We start from the raw sequence: 16,483 nt of genomic DNA on the forward strand, positions 1-16,483 counted from the left end.
TTGAAGTCTGCGGTTTTGTCACTCAGTTCTCTTCTTTCATATTGTCATAGTTAAGTAATTAGATCTTTGTTAATGTCAACAGCTGTATACAAAGAAACTGAGGATTTTAAAAAGTATTTTCAGCCCAATCCCAACAGAATGTGCAAAACCTACATTGTTCTACAGAACGAAAAGTATCCGTTTAACAATAGTGTCCAAATCTGTTAAAATTCAGATGTTTTTCTCATTCAGTTCCCTACAGACATACAGTGTACACCTCGATACAGCTTAACATCGATGTTCAACGTCTGCATACATCTTGTTAGCTGATGACATTCATGCTCAAAGTTATGCTTTGCATGTCATCGTGTCCACTTTCCACATCCCACTACACATTTGACCCTCTTGATTTGGTCAAAAGTTCTTTTTAGTAAGAAGAAGGCAATGGTGGGTGGCCCTCCTCTGTGGACTTACATGCAAGACACTGAGTTTGAGACCCATCTTGCACAACGTTTTACAGAATCCTTTTACTTTTCTATTCCACTATTACTCGCAGTTGCTGCTAGAATTGAGATACACAGTTCAGTTTAGATGTTACGAAAAATGTACGATTTGTGAGTTGTTGTTCATGCCATGCAATGTGAATGCCACCCCACACAAAACAACAGTCTTTTAGTACATTGCCATCTCACAATTTACAACCATGGATTATGGACATTCTTTGTTTTAGACATGATATCTGATATGATATTATTGCTCCACAAAGTTGGGAAACAGGTACTTGTTTATTCTCCAATAGTACAATATTGCTCACCCACTGCAAAAATAGTTTTTTAAACTAAACTTTTTGGTCTGCCCCATGTGCTGTGAGATATATATTAAACACATTTGTCTTTATTGTTTGGTATCTGACAGGCGAAATGAGATGGATTCATCAGAGCCATTTGAGTAAAAACAGCAGTTAGACTGCAATACGCAGTTAAACTACCAATCGAAAATAACTTTCTCACTTCCAACTCATTACACACTGATGCCTGGTCATGAGCCCGCTGCTTTGGCTTTCAACGTGGAGTGTGTCTTCAAAGCGCCACTTTTGGATGTGCAGGGTTTCCATAGCTTATAATGTTACAGTTGTCGATTGCTTCGTTGTATCAGTGTCAAATAAGATGTATTTTACTGTGCATCTAAACACATAACCACAATGATTTCCCAACCATGATCAAATACCAAGTTGCATCAAAATAGTTCAATTGAGAGCAGAGGAAGTCAAAATAAAACAGAATAAAAGGACCAGTCTGAATGTTTATTCGAACGCAACTCCCATACTTGGGAGTTGGTGAATAACAGCTTCCTCTCATCCAACCTAATTCTGGGCAGAACATGATCAACATATTGGTCATTGAACAAGCAAATTGTGACATCGGCACTTCAAACTTACTGCACTCTTCAACCTATACAGTAGGTGTCACAACACCTACGGTGCAGGAATAGGTCACGCAGTAAGTACATCAGTCAAAAACAAACATCACTAGAATTTAACTTAGAAGTTTTACTTTTGAGTGACATTTGTCGTTTTGTAACATTTGGAATGACTGTACCTTCTTAGGTTTGGATAGGTCAAACAGATGCCCACAGAGACAAACCTGCTCGGATACCTTTGCCTTCATCTCTCCTGTTTCTCAAATGTCTGCCCATGTAACGAGTGACAAGTTAAAAAAATCAGGGTGCACACTATCGGCTTAAATAATACCAACCACTGTAAAATTGTCCAAAGGGACATTCTCAGTGTAAAGAAGTTGCTTTCCTTGTAAGGCCAAACAGTGAACATGATTATGAAAACTATAAAAAACATTTCTGGTCCGCTCTGTCTTGTAGCCATGCCTGTCTCAACTCCTGCCCCTCCTAACAAGAGGAAGAAAACCAACAAGATCATCACTGATCTGTCCAACATCAGCCAGAACGGTAAAACACACACACACTCCCACACACAAATGGCATAGCAATCACTCACTAAACATGCTTTATAAAGATGTTTAGCCACCTTTTTAAACAGTTCAGTAAATGATACATATTTAAAGTTTGTTTGCTAGCTGCTAAGTGTACGTGTGTAAACTGAACTGCGTGGATGTGAATTACTGCATGTGGTTTTTACCACAATTGAATAAGGACACACACTTAAAGCAGTAACAAAATATCTAACATGCATGAAGCATCTCTCACAGGGATGTGGGTCATTATCAAATGTCAAAGCATCCACAAATCAGTCACCATTGTAGGCAACACAAAATACCAGATGGTGATTCAGCAATACTATATATGTATGAGGCCATATGTAAGCTATGGCTAAATTGCAATCAATTCAGCTCTTTAAACTATGGCAAAGAAGTTACATATTGGCAAACGAAATCTAGCAAAATCATTCAGAAGTTTAGCAGTAACTGCTGGATCTCTTTTATGTGCTAAAATGAGTTCCTTTGCTTGGTCACACTCCATTATATGTGCTCTTTTCTTTGTTTAGCTCCACTGGCTGCCCATGCTAATTATCAGATTCTTCTTGTATTTCTTCCAAAAATCCCTTCCTATGAATCAGAGACTTTACATTCTGCAGGAAAGATCCACTGGAAACAGAATGTTTAATGCAGTTCCATCTGCCAGACCCACCAGTTGGTCCATCTGTTCAAACTCAGGCCGTACAGCTTAAAATGGTTCAAACTCAAAGTATATTACTTCTAATTATAATGGAGAGCCCAAAGTTTTGATAAATTACCAAAAGTATCAGGATTAGTTTTTAGAAAATGGGAAGGATATCAAGAAGTCTTAAACATTTTGCTTAATTTTAAGTGTATGAATATACTTTGCTTGAACTGATACTCTTTTCCACTACTTAAGAAGTAATATGAAAAATATTTGATGACTTGCATGTGATTTTTGCAATGTTCCACATGAGCCTGCCGCAACTGCTCCAACAATTTTTCCCAAAGCGACACGACCTTTGATTGACAGGTGAATTGTCTAAGGAGTGTTCTGCCTCTCAGTGTCAGGTGGGATCAGCTCCAGACCCCCTGTGATCCTCTTAAGGATAAAAGCGTGTATTAGCTAATGGATGCATGGATGCACTCACAGGAGGGGATTTTTCTGCATGAGTTCATATCTCTGTACTTAAAGTGTGTCGGAAAGACATGTAAGACTTGTATTAGCAATGTAGTACTTTTACGTAATTGTACATAATTATCAAAGACCTTTTTCTTAAGTCAAATAAATTTGACATTAAAGGAAAAATATCACATATTCAAGAGTTAAAGCATCAATGATTTAAACAGTACAGATAAGTTATAATAGAGACAGGTCTCAACAGCATTAATGGTGCTGCTCTACAGTATGTGTCTGCTGACTGGTCCTGGCTGAAGACATAAATGCCTTAAAGTATAATATCAACTAGGAGCAGCAAGACACGGGCTCCAAAACATCTCAAGCTTCAGTGTTTTTTGTTTAAAAAATTGTCAATAAGTCAATAGATTTTCCTTAAGGTGTCATTTTGTAGATTAACTCCTACTTATCTGTGTCCTGGTGGGCATTTTGAAAATAGTTCCACAATTCAGTAAGTTATGCTTTTTCCAGTCAGGATTTACATGTCACTCTTCAGTTTCATCATCATGTTCACATATGATTACTTCTGGCACTATGAAGAAGAAGATGGTGACCACAAAATGCTGATCTCTATAGTTTTAACTCTATGACTTAAAACTGTAGTTCACAAACTAAGAATGACAGGGTACCTGTGTCAGCTTCATTGTCAAATAAATGGTCAACCTGCTCAAAGAGCACAGTGTGACCATAAAGTTAGCATTCAGCAGCACAGCTGTTGTTAGCTATTTTAGCTCACTTGATTGAGCTAAAAAAGCTCAGTAGTAGTGAGAGTCTCTACAGGTGTTCTGTTGCTTTCTGTTTCATGTGCATTTGTCTCATCTGCTCCAATGACTCTGCTGTAAGTTACACAAACCAAGCAGAGCAGAGCAGAGTAGAACAGAGCAGAACAGAACAGAACAGAGCAGAACAGAGGTAAAAATAAAATTTCTCAAGCTGATTAATACTTGTGAAGGTACTGCCAGTACAATACAAGCTTCCATACAAATGTTGATTTGTCTAGAATCCTCATTATGATAAAAATTTTCACCAGTAATAGAGCACCTAGATTTAATTAAATCAACCCCAGGCACTCGAGTTTTTCTTTACATGCACTCTTTTCTCTCCTGACCTGCCAAAAACAAAACCTTTTTGTTCCAGGACTTACTGATTCACAAATGAAGTTTTTCTGTTTGAAATAAAACACATACACACGTTCAATGCGTACACACACACACACACACACACATGTATACATGCATTTGAGTTGAGTCATGGTAAGAGTTCAGTCCATTTAATTGGACCACTATCTTTGTCCCAGTATATGTTTTAATTTAGGTTTTAATATGCTTTTTCTTTCAATAATGGCCTCATTCTTGCATCAGAACTAGAACCAACAAAGGGAGAGCACAAACGAGAGGCCTACATTGCAGGTTGCTCCACATATTTTAAATAATGTTTTATGTGACAGAAAAAAGTTACAAGTAGACATGAATTTGTGGGGGCTGTGTGATCACCACTGCAGAGCAGACGCAGATGCATATACAGACTCTAGGTAATTGTAGGTTATATATGGACTATTTTCGTTGTTGCTGTCAACTTGTCACATACTGACACTCTGCTACATTGGTTTTTAATGCAGAGGGTACCAACACAGCATCACATTTGGACATGCAGATTCCCCCAGAAAAGTACCTTAGATATAGGACGCATTGACTAAACATGATGGTTTCCTAACCTTAATTGATTAATTTCATTATGCCACAGCTGTGGAGCAAATTCATTTAAAATAAAGATGAGAAGAAAAAAACACCCAAAAGAAAACCAGCAGTCTCCAGATTGTTGGTAGGAGGGTGTCTATCATCCACCTCTATTCTGATCTCTTTATGCAGTTTTTTAAATTGTTGATAACACGGCACTGTAGAATAAGGTTTTCCTGTTACCGTTTACTGTTGGCACAGCTTGTGCATCACAGCAGGATAACTGTCAATACGCACCTTCAGAACGCTGGTGGCTCTTCACCAACAATGTGTTTTGGTAGCTGGTTGCAGAGCTGTAAAACATTTACATTGTTAGTAAATTCTTGTTGAAGAGGTGATAAAATAATTAAATTATAAGATGATATTTGTGAGTTTATATGTAAAATAAGGAAAAATGCTGGCTAAAGAAATGTATTAATGACTCTCATGCTACTTGTGCCTTTCTACTCTCCTTAGTTGACAATATCATCAGCATGGTGGCAACATCATTGTCCCCATAGGGTCAACAAGTCGATGTAAGAATGTTCATGTAAGAATGTAAGAATGTTCACGAATAGATAAATTAATGATATAGATAGATTAGTTCTAAAAAGCAGTGATAAATTGCCAGATCCCGATGGTATTGTGGACAATAAATGGATTTTAGAGAGTTCCCAGCAACTACATGGGTTGATATATGGAGACAACTCATTTTTAAGTCCAGTGTTTATACAAAGGACAATCTCCCTGAGTACAAATACTTACATGCACAGATTTATGTTATTTTCAGTCATGAATAAGGGATAAAGGTTTATGACACGGGAGAAGTCTTTTGCATGATGAGACCAGGCATGAGCACTGCAGAATGTTGCTTGCCTTTAGGACCACCAGGATCCCAATCCACCTTTTAACTGCATCCACAATGTTGTGTTCTTGCTAATGTGATGTGATCCATTCATTTTTTTGATGGCTAGTGCAGTTTATAGAACAACAGCTCCACTTTGGAGCTTGACTCAACCAGACATGCTGAAAAGGGCACAACATTTTTCCCTTAGTCGTGTATGCATGTTTTCTCTTTTTTCGTAAATCTCTGAGCATTACAATCTGCCACCAAAATGAGCTTGATTGTCCGTAAACAAGTCATTCGGCAATCTGTTGATGTCTCCCTTCATTTGTATCGTTTACTTTTTCCTGTAACTGTCCTTCTGCTGTCACATCTGTATCCACATCTGTAACCTTCCATTGGCTTGTATTCAGGCAGTTAGTAGTTCAGGAGCTTATCCTGCTTATCCCCCTATATCACTCCAGTTAATACCCACACATCTATCCATTATCCCTGCCACTGTGTCATTCTGTCAGTCTGTTTGTCGTCCCATCTGTCCTCTTCTGCCTCTGTCAGTGTATCCACCTTCCTCCTAGTCAGCAGCCTGCTCTGGTTTCACATACTCCTCAATTAACGCTAATAAATATCCCCATGGTAGACTTTCCTCCGCTGAGCAGCCTCAATTACTCTCTCTCACCCTCTCACACATACATACACACTTAAAACACAACTACTCGCACAAGCCTGATTTATGAGGCACTGCAACCAGCTCACTACCACATTGCAATGCCAACTTGTAGCTTTATAGATTGTGTCTGTGTGTGTGGGTTTATGGCTGAACTCCAGGTGTTATGAGTGATATCAGAGTGTGTGGTGGAGGTGGAGAGCGTTTTATGAGGAGCTCTGTGGAGCAGTAAAATCCATCACATCTCACCATCAGTGACAGAGGACCAGAGAGACGATGCGTGTTATAAGGATTTCCCTCCATAAACAAAAACCTGCCGTGAGATTCCCCAGTGCCCTCTTCTTCCATATCACTTTGGCCTTCTAACCCCTACAACTCCCCTGAACACATCCTGTAAGACCACACAAGAGGTTTCCACTCCAATTTATCACTACAAGTGCGGTCTAAAACCTCATCATAAAAACATACCCTTTAAAGCTTATCCATTCTTCATTCTATATCAGACATGTAATGGAACACAAAGCAGATTTATCATTTACCATATGGGTTTAGACAAGCATAACTTTACCTCTGACAAGCTTGCACAAACCTTTGATACTTCAGTAAAAAAAGAGAAGTATTTACAGTATTGACAGTTTAATACTGTATTTTGCATTACTACAGTACTATGGTAAATTTTAAGCCACCTCTCTTCAGTATAATTTGCTTTCAAGGAGCCAGACTTAATTTTAATCTTTTAAAGTGGCCTTGATCAACAGTCTTGACAGAGCTTTCTGAAGCTTTTCCTTTGGACACTGACAGCCTTTTAATTTATTTTTAGTCCAGTCCTTATGCCTGACCACTTTAAGACACTTTATTTGCTTGTTTATTTGTTATTCCAACTTAACACTGACCTATGAATCATTCAGTCATAAAAAATGCACTAAACTGATGGGATGAACCAGTACTGTGTCTACACGTCAGACAATTTGGTAAAATAAATATTTCATTGTATTTTTGCACTTTGGTACTAACAGGCTGTCACAAAGGCATTGAATAGTATTTTTGCACCAACAAAAGTTATTCTGGACAAACTGGACAAGTGGGGGATAAAAGAAAAATCTATCTAAAAAGACTATCTACGGCAGATGAACAGTATCTGAAAGTGATGTTCTTGACATGCATCTGGACCTTCAGTAGATCCATCTACTGTTCACTGAAGTCTCATCAGACATGCTCTTCAAGGGTGGCTGTCAAGAAGCCATTCTTAAGGAAGGAAAACAGGGAGAAAAGGCTGAGGTATGCCAAATGACACAAGAACTGGACCGAAAATCAGTGGCAACAGGTCTTATGGAGGGATGAATCCTCCCCAGAGCCCAGACCTCAACATTATTGAAGCAGTGTGGGATCATCTTGACAGAGTATGGAACAAAAGGCAGCCAACATCCAAAGAAGAGCTTTGAAATATCCTTCAAAAAGCCTGGAGAACTATTCCTGAAGACTACTGAAAGAAATTATGAGAAGGTTTGTCTAAGAGGGTTCAGGCTGTCTTGAAGAATAAAGGTGCTCAGACCAAATCTTGACGTTTAAGCTTGGTGATATTGTACAAACTCTGTAGCATTTACATCATGTTATGTTTCAGTAAATCACTGCATATATTTCTGATTTCCCTGGTGCTATATAGCAGTGTTTCCCAATCCTGGTCCTCAAGGCACACTGCCCTTGATTCTAGTTAATTACATTCAACTTTTCATCAACCCCCACCAACACACCTCCTGCTTGTGTGGTCATGAGGAATGTAAATCTCCAGTTCAGTGCAGCATTACTGAACTTTATGCCCAACATTACCACGTATCCCTTTATGCCATTAACTGAGTGTGATGGTATGAAAGTGAAGAATAATCTTTGCTCAGTAGGTTATTTCTTCTGTACAGACCACAAATTTAAACCTGTGTGACAACTGTCTTCAATAAAGAAACCAGCTGCATTCACGTTGTGTTGGTGGGATTTATTTTTCTCAAGAAATGCAGTTTTGTGCTCATAGATCACAGTTGTCCGCTGTTTGTCAAACAAAAGTATTAACTGTTAATTTAGATGCAAGGGATGTCAGTTTATCAGTATCTTGCAATTTCTATAGAATATGGAAAAATATTGTTAAAAGTGTTTTCACCATCTAAAATGAACAGAAATTCTAAATTCTCATTTTATTTATAAAAAAATATGTATAGATGAATAGTACAGATGAATAGACAATATAAATAGACATACAGTCATTTCTGTGTGGAGGGTTTTGTTATTACCAATCCTCTTATACCATGCCTTTATGCGTGGTTTATCTATGAAAAACTAGGAGAAATCTTTATTTGCACAGCAGATTATACTTGAATCCTCTGATTTTGCCTTCCTCCATTCCTCTTCCTCTCAGACGATGAGTCAGAACCTGATGCCACTGAGTTGAACCTGGGCACCAAGATCAAGACCCCTAAGGATGTGATGCTAGAGGAGCTCTCCCTCCTCAATAACAAAGGGTCCAAGATGTTCAAGATGAGGCAGCAGAGAGTAGAGAAGTACATCGTGACCAACGAGAACATGGTGAGAGCAAAGTAGACAAACAGCCTGCTTATGTTGCATGCACATGTGTGCCCTGATCAGATTATATGCCCTCTTTTTTTTATCTTCCAGCAGAACCTTCACAACCTGCTGATGGCCCCTCCTGTTCCACCAAAGCCTGAAATGCCAAAGAAAGAAAGTGGGGTTAAACGTTCATTTTTCAGTACTTTAGGTGCAATCTCTCTGCTGAGGTTTTGCTTTCAATCTCTTTGGTCTTTCGAAAACTGTCTTTGTGTGTCTCAGATGTAGAGGAGATAGTGGATGAGGAGGCCGAGAAGGCAAAGAGGAGGAAGGCGTATGTACGCACCTACATATCGCCATGGGAACGTGCCATGAAGAACAATGAGGAGCTGACAGCCACCATGAAGGCCTGCATGCCGGGACCCATCCAATTCCACCCAGATCTGCCTCAGTACAAGAGCTTCAACAGGTATACAAACGAATATTATCAGAATTTAACTATTATGTTTAAAGATTAAAGTACATGTGAGAAAAGCTGAAATATTCTTTAAAGCTATTATTGTGCTGTAAAAACAAGCATAGTGTTTACAGTTCCTGTTGTAGTTGCACTTTCAATGAGTTATTAACTTTCTTTCGAGCGTTGTAAACCTGCCAGAGAGCATATTGTCCTTTCATTGCGAATTTTAGTGTGTGTGTTTGTATTCATGACATGTATTCTTGCATGAGAGTGAGAGGACTAATGGTATCCACTGCCCTTACTTCTCCCTATACTACTAAGTCATTATTGTGTAACGTGTGGATCTCTGTCAGGTAAGAACATGGGCAGACATATCCATAATCGCACAAACTGTGTATGGTTGTATACAAACTAGTTCACTCTAAGCACACAGAAACCATTTAGTGCTGAAATTACATAAAGTTGAAGGAGCTAGAACAGATTGTTTTTTTCAGTAATTCTCTGCATTATGCAGTGTCTTTGTATCATGAAGAGAAAACAAAATATTCACATGTTAGAGCACAATGAAAGTTATATGGCACAACAGTGATCTTCACTGTCCTGTGAAAACACATTTTGGGAGAACATTTTTCCCACTAAAATTGGCAGAGATATAGTTAGGAATGATGTTTTTATGTTTAGGGCTGGACATTTTTGGACACTGACACAGTTTTGTTATTTTATTTTGTTATATCTATTGAATATGAGCTTACAGTGAAGGCATAGAGCATTTATTTGAGGGTATTCAAATCTAAATAGAAGAAAGGTTGTAGGAATCACACCTCACTGGGAAAATTTAGTTAAAACCTGTCCACGACATTGGAAAAAATGATCCTGTTAACAAACAGACCAACAAACACAGCACCAACTTCTCTGTAGAGTCAATAAACACCAGTGAGTCAGTGCTGCTGGAAGCCACGCATGGTCTGTCATCAAACTGCCTCCTGCTTTACTGATCATGCTATTATTATATGCAGTTATCAGATGTTCCATTTTGGTACAGGTGGATTTCCTCTCAAAAGAATGCTGTTTCAGTGTGGGTTCTGCCTTCTGAGAGATTTTTTTTTGGCAAAGTCTGATCTGGCCTTTCCATTCTTAAGGGCTTATTATTTGCTTGTTTTGGTTGTGGTGAACCCTCCGTATTCAATCTTTACAGTCAACTGATACACAAGACCATCTATCAGAGCTGACCATTTTTGTAGACATCTAAGTTTTTCTTTTCTTTTTTTTTCTTTTCGCCTGGTTCTAGACCCCAGAAGCATTCCACCCCACGGAGTTGCTGGAAACTGAGTTCAACAGGTTGACATATCTGTCTGATATTCTTCTAATGTTGGTCTAATTTTCCAGAATGTACCATGCTCCTAATTTGGTCATTATTCCTCATGCTCGTGCTGTCTTTCTTATGGATTTGTTTTGTTTTTGAAGCCTAAGGGATGACATGTTTCATGCTGAATTGAGAGCTGTAAAAAAAATTGTGCCATTTTAGAAATATTTCCTGGCCTAACATTATGTGGAGTTATGACAGCAGCATCAGTCTCAGCCTCACGGAAACTCTCACAGAACCTGCATCACTATGACAACCACAAGATTGCTGTTTATCAGCAGTGAAAAGCAACTTCCTTCCCAGCTGTGTTTCCACGGCTTTTAACGTGTACTAACTCTGTAAAAACTTGCTTTTGCAGAGAAGCTTTTACATTCAACCCTGATTCAAACAGGTTGGGATGCTGTGTGAAATATAAAAAAACTGGTTGCAATGATTTGCAAATTTCATAAACCAATTTTCTTTTCACAACGGAACATAGAAAACTAATCAAATGTTGAAAATGACACTTTACAGCAACATGTCTCAACAAAGCTGGGACAGGGCCATTTTTACCATTGTATATCATCCCCTTTTCTTTCAACATCAGTCTGTAAACATCTGGGAACTGAGGGGACCAGCTGCTTGATCTTCAATAGAGGAATGTTGTCCCATTCTTATCTTGTAAAGGATTCTAGAATCAACCGCACACACTGATGACTACTGTGACATTTTTTAACTAAACTGTCAAAATCTTTGAAAGAACAAAATTGGAGATGTTGACTGTAGTCAAGAAGCTTTGAAGTATTTACCTTCACTATGTGGCCATTTTTTAGGTGTCTGTGGCCATTTTAAATCTCTCTCAGTTGTTACTTTTGTTCATTTAACATCTTATTCTATGACTCATCAGCTTTCTGTTTCATCCTTATTCTTCCCCAGGACGGCGTTGCCATTTGGTGGCTTTGACAAGGCGTCCAAAATGCTGACCTTCGAGCTCCCACAGCTCAATGCTGCCAGTGAGGAGCCGGAGCCTCTTCCCACCCTGCAGGCTGACATCCGCTCACGGCCCTCGTTCAACCGCACGCCCATTGGCTGGGTCTGCAGTGAGGACGACTCACACATTCACATGGGCTTGGACGTCCCCTTCGATGGAGAGACAGATGACCTGTGAACACGCATGCAGAAACGAGCATATTTACAGTGCATGTAGTCGGAAACACACACATCAAGCGATGCACTGGACCTCACGAACACCCACGTACATGAAGAATGCACACTCACATGTGTGTAGACATGTCGTGATAGGCATATTATAATTTACATCATTACAAACTGACAACATGAGCTCTGTTAGACCAGCAGAGGCACATTTGAACACACAAGGAAACCTACTTTAATTAAATGGAAACATACATCTTTAAAAAAACGACTTAATGGAAAAGGAAAGTATCTACCCCATCTCCTGTGTGATTTCTTACCCCTCAACTATTTATTAGTCTTACTCTGATTTTGCATACTGTGAGCTGTATGAGCTGTGAATAGCAATAGATAAGCACTCTGCACTCTTAAAACAATGTAAATATGCAATAAACTTCCCCTTTACAGAATGTCTGGTGACTTTTTATTCCCAAAGTCTAGTCTGTGAGACTTCTTTTTTCCATTTAACCCAAAGTAACAAATACTGCTTAATGCCAAGTGACCCATGCCATCTGCAGACTATGTGACTTTATATTCTTCATTTGACTAGATATTTAGACGAAGGTCACGGTCCAAGTTCAAGCCTCTTTCACTCTTCACGCAGAATGTTAACCTGCATGAAATCACAGTCCGCATAAAAGTGGTTGGATTAAGCGGGTATAGAAAATTGATGGATGAATGGACAATTTAGGGGCTAAAATACATTCTTTTTACAAGCGACCATAACCTTCATGGTGGGCATTTTACTGATTGACTCGGTTACATGTAAACAAATGGTTGGATTTAAACAGTGACATCACTTGGTTGTGGTTAGAAATTGAAAGTACCTGAACAGGGATAGAAAACAATCATGCAGTTGCTCTTTTTACCATCTGAGGTAATTTATTCTTTGAACGTAATTATCGGTGGTATCTGCCCACATGAACAATGCCACATGGGTATGTTTTGGAGAGCAAAAAAGTCTCTATTTGTTAATGGATATCTGTGAGTCAATGCGGTTGATCTCTTTCCTGGTGAAAGGTTATACTTCTAAACACCATAAAAATAGTAACAACTCCTTTCATTGCTAATTACTAACAGTTACTAAGTAGTCCTGTGATAATTTCATTGTTATCAATATCTATTAGTTGTTCTTTTTGAGTCCCCTTAAGTTAAGTGGAGTGTCACACTGAATAGTGTAAGACTAACTGAAGAAATATTAGAAGATTGCTTATAGTGAATCATCAGTTAATCATTCATCCATGGTTTGTTCCTCACTCACTTGATACATAACTGACAATTAGCTAATCATTTGATCAAATTTGATCAGGTATTTGTCATAGATAATGGCTTATTATCAATTAATCCATTATTCATTCCTCACTCAGTTTTCATTTAATTGAGCATTAACTAATAATTTAATGATCATTAGCTAAGTAATCAAATCTGATCAGAAGTTCATCAGTAGGTAAAAGTTTGCTGTTAGCCCCTTATTTGTCCCCTATGCGTTCCCATCCAACAAAATTGGAGGGTGAGCACACATTCTGATACAAAACGTTGTGCCAGCCCTGGATTGACCAAAACACCAAACACTACCAAAGATACAAACTTTGAATGCAAACGCATGCTCTGGAAAATGTTGACCTATTGAAAATTAATCTCTTGCACACCTTTGCTGCCAAACTAAATGGTGACACCACGACCTCTCACCTGCTCTATGAATAGTCTGACTGTAAACTGGCGCTGGCTGGTCTCCAGTTACAGAAATTAAGCAGATGTCCTCTGCATGCTGCTGCCAGCAGGTTACATCTGAGCGCAGAGAGGACATGCAGAGAGAAACAGAAAAAAAAAAGAGGTGAAGGATAGAGGTGCGTGTGTGCTCAAACAGGTGAGACCTCACGGGGATGACATCATCACCACCCTCGCATTCAACTCGCCCGGCGCCCAGAAGGCGGCGGCATCGGGCTGGGCAAACCACCTTATGTGCCCCGCTACGTCACATACTCTAGCTGAAAACTGATGGCACGGTATCGCGAGAGCGGCGTACCGCGACCGCAGCGCTGGATGGCGCTGGTGGGGGCTGGATGCGCCCACGGCTCGCCCTCTCTACTGTGTAATCACACGGGAGGACACGCGATCGGACGGAGACTGGCGGCGACAGCAGCCGGGGTGAGTAAAAACCCGCACACTGCGCACAGCACGGGCTTCATCACAGCTGGAAAGACCGGGGGGACTCTTATGCGACCACACCGGACAGAGTAGGTGCGTGTCACTTTATATCTCTGTGTGTATAACGTTGTGAGGGGGCAGTCAGCGTGCAGACCAGATGTGATCCTCTCCAGATGTGTTCTTGTGACAGTCTCAGCGGACAGCTGTCTTTTTCTTCTCCATCATCATTATCATCAGCAGTAGAGTCAGTTGCTGCTCCCTCTGTCACTCTATTTGATTAGTTTGAGAATTCTATCAGGGGTCAGTAAGTCCCAGTGTTTTACGCATCCCTCTCCATATACATGTCCCGGGTGTACCAGTGTTCAGGCTCGTCTTTCACAGTTACAGGTGTTTTTGTTCAGGTCGTCCGGCCATACAAACACTCCTTGCGCGTGGCTCCTGGTCCCGTTTTGCTTTGGCAGTGTTTGGTGTGGACTGTGCGGACTTGTTGATGGATGATAGAGAGACCGCAGCCTCTCGCCGAGGCGGATTCACGCCCGCTGTCATCGCTCCCGGGGGCCTGGAGTGATTTAATGTTGCGGCTTCGATCCGCGTGATTGATGACTTTGGCCCGCATCACCGCCGAGCCTACAGCACCGTCACATTATAGAGATGGTGACACAGCCGTCTGCCTCGCGCGCGCACACACGTGAGTACTTCAAAAAAAAAAAAGAAAAAAAAAAGAGGGGGGACCATACTGGTCATCCCCTCATTGGTTTATAGTCGACATCATTACGCAGGAGCACACACATTTCCCTGTCTTTTGGTGAAGATTTCACTTACAACCCAGAGTCTAAAGGCTAAAATTGAACCTGCAGGGAGCTGGATTTTATCTCCACATGGGACAAACAGTGTGGCTGATTAAAACCGAGAGATGTCCCCACAACATGAGGAATACACTTCACCACATCAGCACACTTTGGCCTTCCAAACTGAGCTTAAATGTCTCTTTTTTTATGTCGGTTCTCTCATCCGCTTTAGTTTTTAAAGATGAAACGCAATCAGGCAACATATTTAGTTGGTATATTATGGTAAACATTTGTCTGTGTCCATATCTGATGCCTGTTTATGGGCACTCACCCTGTTTTACTTTAAAACACTAGCTCATGTCCTTATTAGTTAAACATTTATTCTTTCCATAATTTACAAGCATTACTGTAGCCTCAATGATACACAACGAGGACAGAGCTTTTATATCTACATGGAGCTGGACTATGGTGGAAGATTACTTTGACAACTTTGTCCTGATAGCTGCAGTTGAGTTGAAACATACCCAGAAGGCTTGAGGAGTTTTGCTTTATTATTTAAGTAGTCAAGCTTGTGTTTGTCCCTATATGGTGGACAAACTGACTGGCTTTGTTGTCTTTTTAGCTTGAGTTGTTGGAAATTATATCTCTGAAATATGAACAGTTGTTTGTTATTTGCAGACCAGCGGTCATGTAGTCAAGGTTATTAAATTCTCCTAAATTCACTAATTGGTTTGAATCCTCTGAGTTTTTGTCTCCAAACAGTGCTGGTCATGTGTGACTGATCCCGATTTGTGTCTCCAGGGTGTTTGTTGACATTAAAGTTAAAGTGTTTCAGCCTCTGTGGCAGAAGTCAGGGCCACATATGGGATTATGAGAGGGTTAAAGTATAAGGAAGAGGGGATTAAACAGAGGATGAAAGGGAGGAAAATAAAGAGAAGTTCATGTGACGTATGTGACCTTTATCGTCCACTGGTGTGCTGGATGGTTAAGAGTTCCTTTTCCCCATATCCCCCTCTTTATTCAGTCTTACCCTCCCTCCTTTTTCCTTTATTTACTCTGAAACTTCCCTGCACTGCTTTTTGTCATTATCTTGATTATTTTCCCTTTCTTTTCTTTTCTTTTCTTTTCTTTTCTTTTCTTTTTTTTTCTCTTCTTTTCTTTTCTTTTCCTTTCATTTCCTTTTTTTCTGGTTCCCTTTTTTCTTTCCTTTTCTGTCCTTATCTCTTTTGCAACGATTCCTCTCTCTTTCTTCCTTTCCCTGTTATCTCATCCCTGCTCTTTCCTGTCCTTTGTTCTCCTCTTTTCTTGTTCCCCCTCTTCTCACTCTGTGCTGACCTAAACTGTGAAAACCTCACATGATTCCCAGCATGCATTGTAAATAAGGATGGTTATGTAATAGCCTAAATATTAAGCAAATTTTCACGCCTCTTTATATTTTCTCCTCATAGGATTAGGTATGCATGTGTGTCAGGGCTAATATGGGTTGCATTTAGGTTATGGTGCACACATGTGTCTGTTTGTGCTTGTGCATGCCCATAAATTATGTTTGTGTTCTCAGATGTATACTTTAGTGTTACGGAGACCGAGCAGGGAAATGACCTTGAAGCTTGCCTAAAAAGAAGAAAAAGAGATCCCCGTCTCTGTGATATGCTTAA

The 16,483-nt window shown here is 39.8% G+C and overlaps 2 protein-coding genes across 5 annotated transcripts in view; both read left to right on the plus strand.

Annotated features, from left to right (window-relative positions):
• Positions 1–1,851: 1,851 nt before the first annotated feature.
• myoz1b (myozenin 1b) lies at positions 1,852–12,170 on the plus strand. Its single transcript, XM_072373195.1, has 5 exons — positions 1,852–1,941; positions 8,754–8,920; positions 9,011–9,077; positions 9,182–9,368; positions 11,635–12,170. The coding sequence occupies exons 1-5, from the start codon at positions 1,857–1,859 to the stop codon at positions 11,864–11,866; spliced, it is 738 nt and encodes a 245-aa protein (XP_072229296.1). The 5' UTR covers positions 1,852–1,856; the 3' UTR covers positions 11,867–12,170.
• A 1,772-nt stretch (positions 12,171–13,942) lies between these two features.
• Positions 13,943–16,483, plus strand: part of usp54b (ubiquitin specific peptidase 54b) — a 62,286-nt gene continuing 59,745 nt past the window's right edge. For 2 of the 4 annotated variants that reach the window (XR_011909183.1, XM_072373191.1), the window contains exon 1: positions 13,943–14,728. The gene's annotated coding sequence lies outside the window, so the exon portion shown is untranslated. The remainder of the gene's footprint in view (positions 14,729–16,483) is intronic. The other 2 variants (XM_072373192.1, XM_072373193.1) reach the window with 2 other exon arrangements.

This window comes from Leuresthes tenuis, unplaced genomic scaffold (assembly GCF_036924035.1).
Source record: "Leuresthes tenuis unplaced genomic scaffold, fLeuTen1.0.hap1 SCAF_20, whole genome shotgun sequence".
NCBI classification, from domain to species: domain Eukaryota; kingdom Metazoa; phylum Chordata; class Actinopteri; order Atheriniformes; family Atherinopsidae; genus Leuresthes; species Leuresthes tenuis.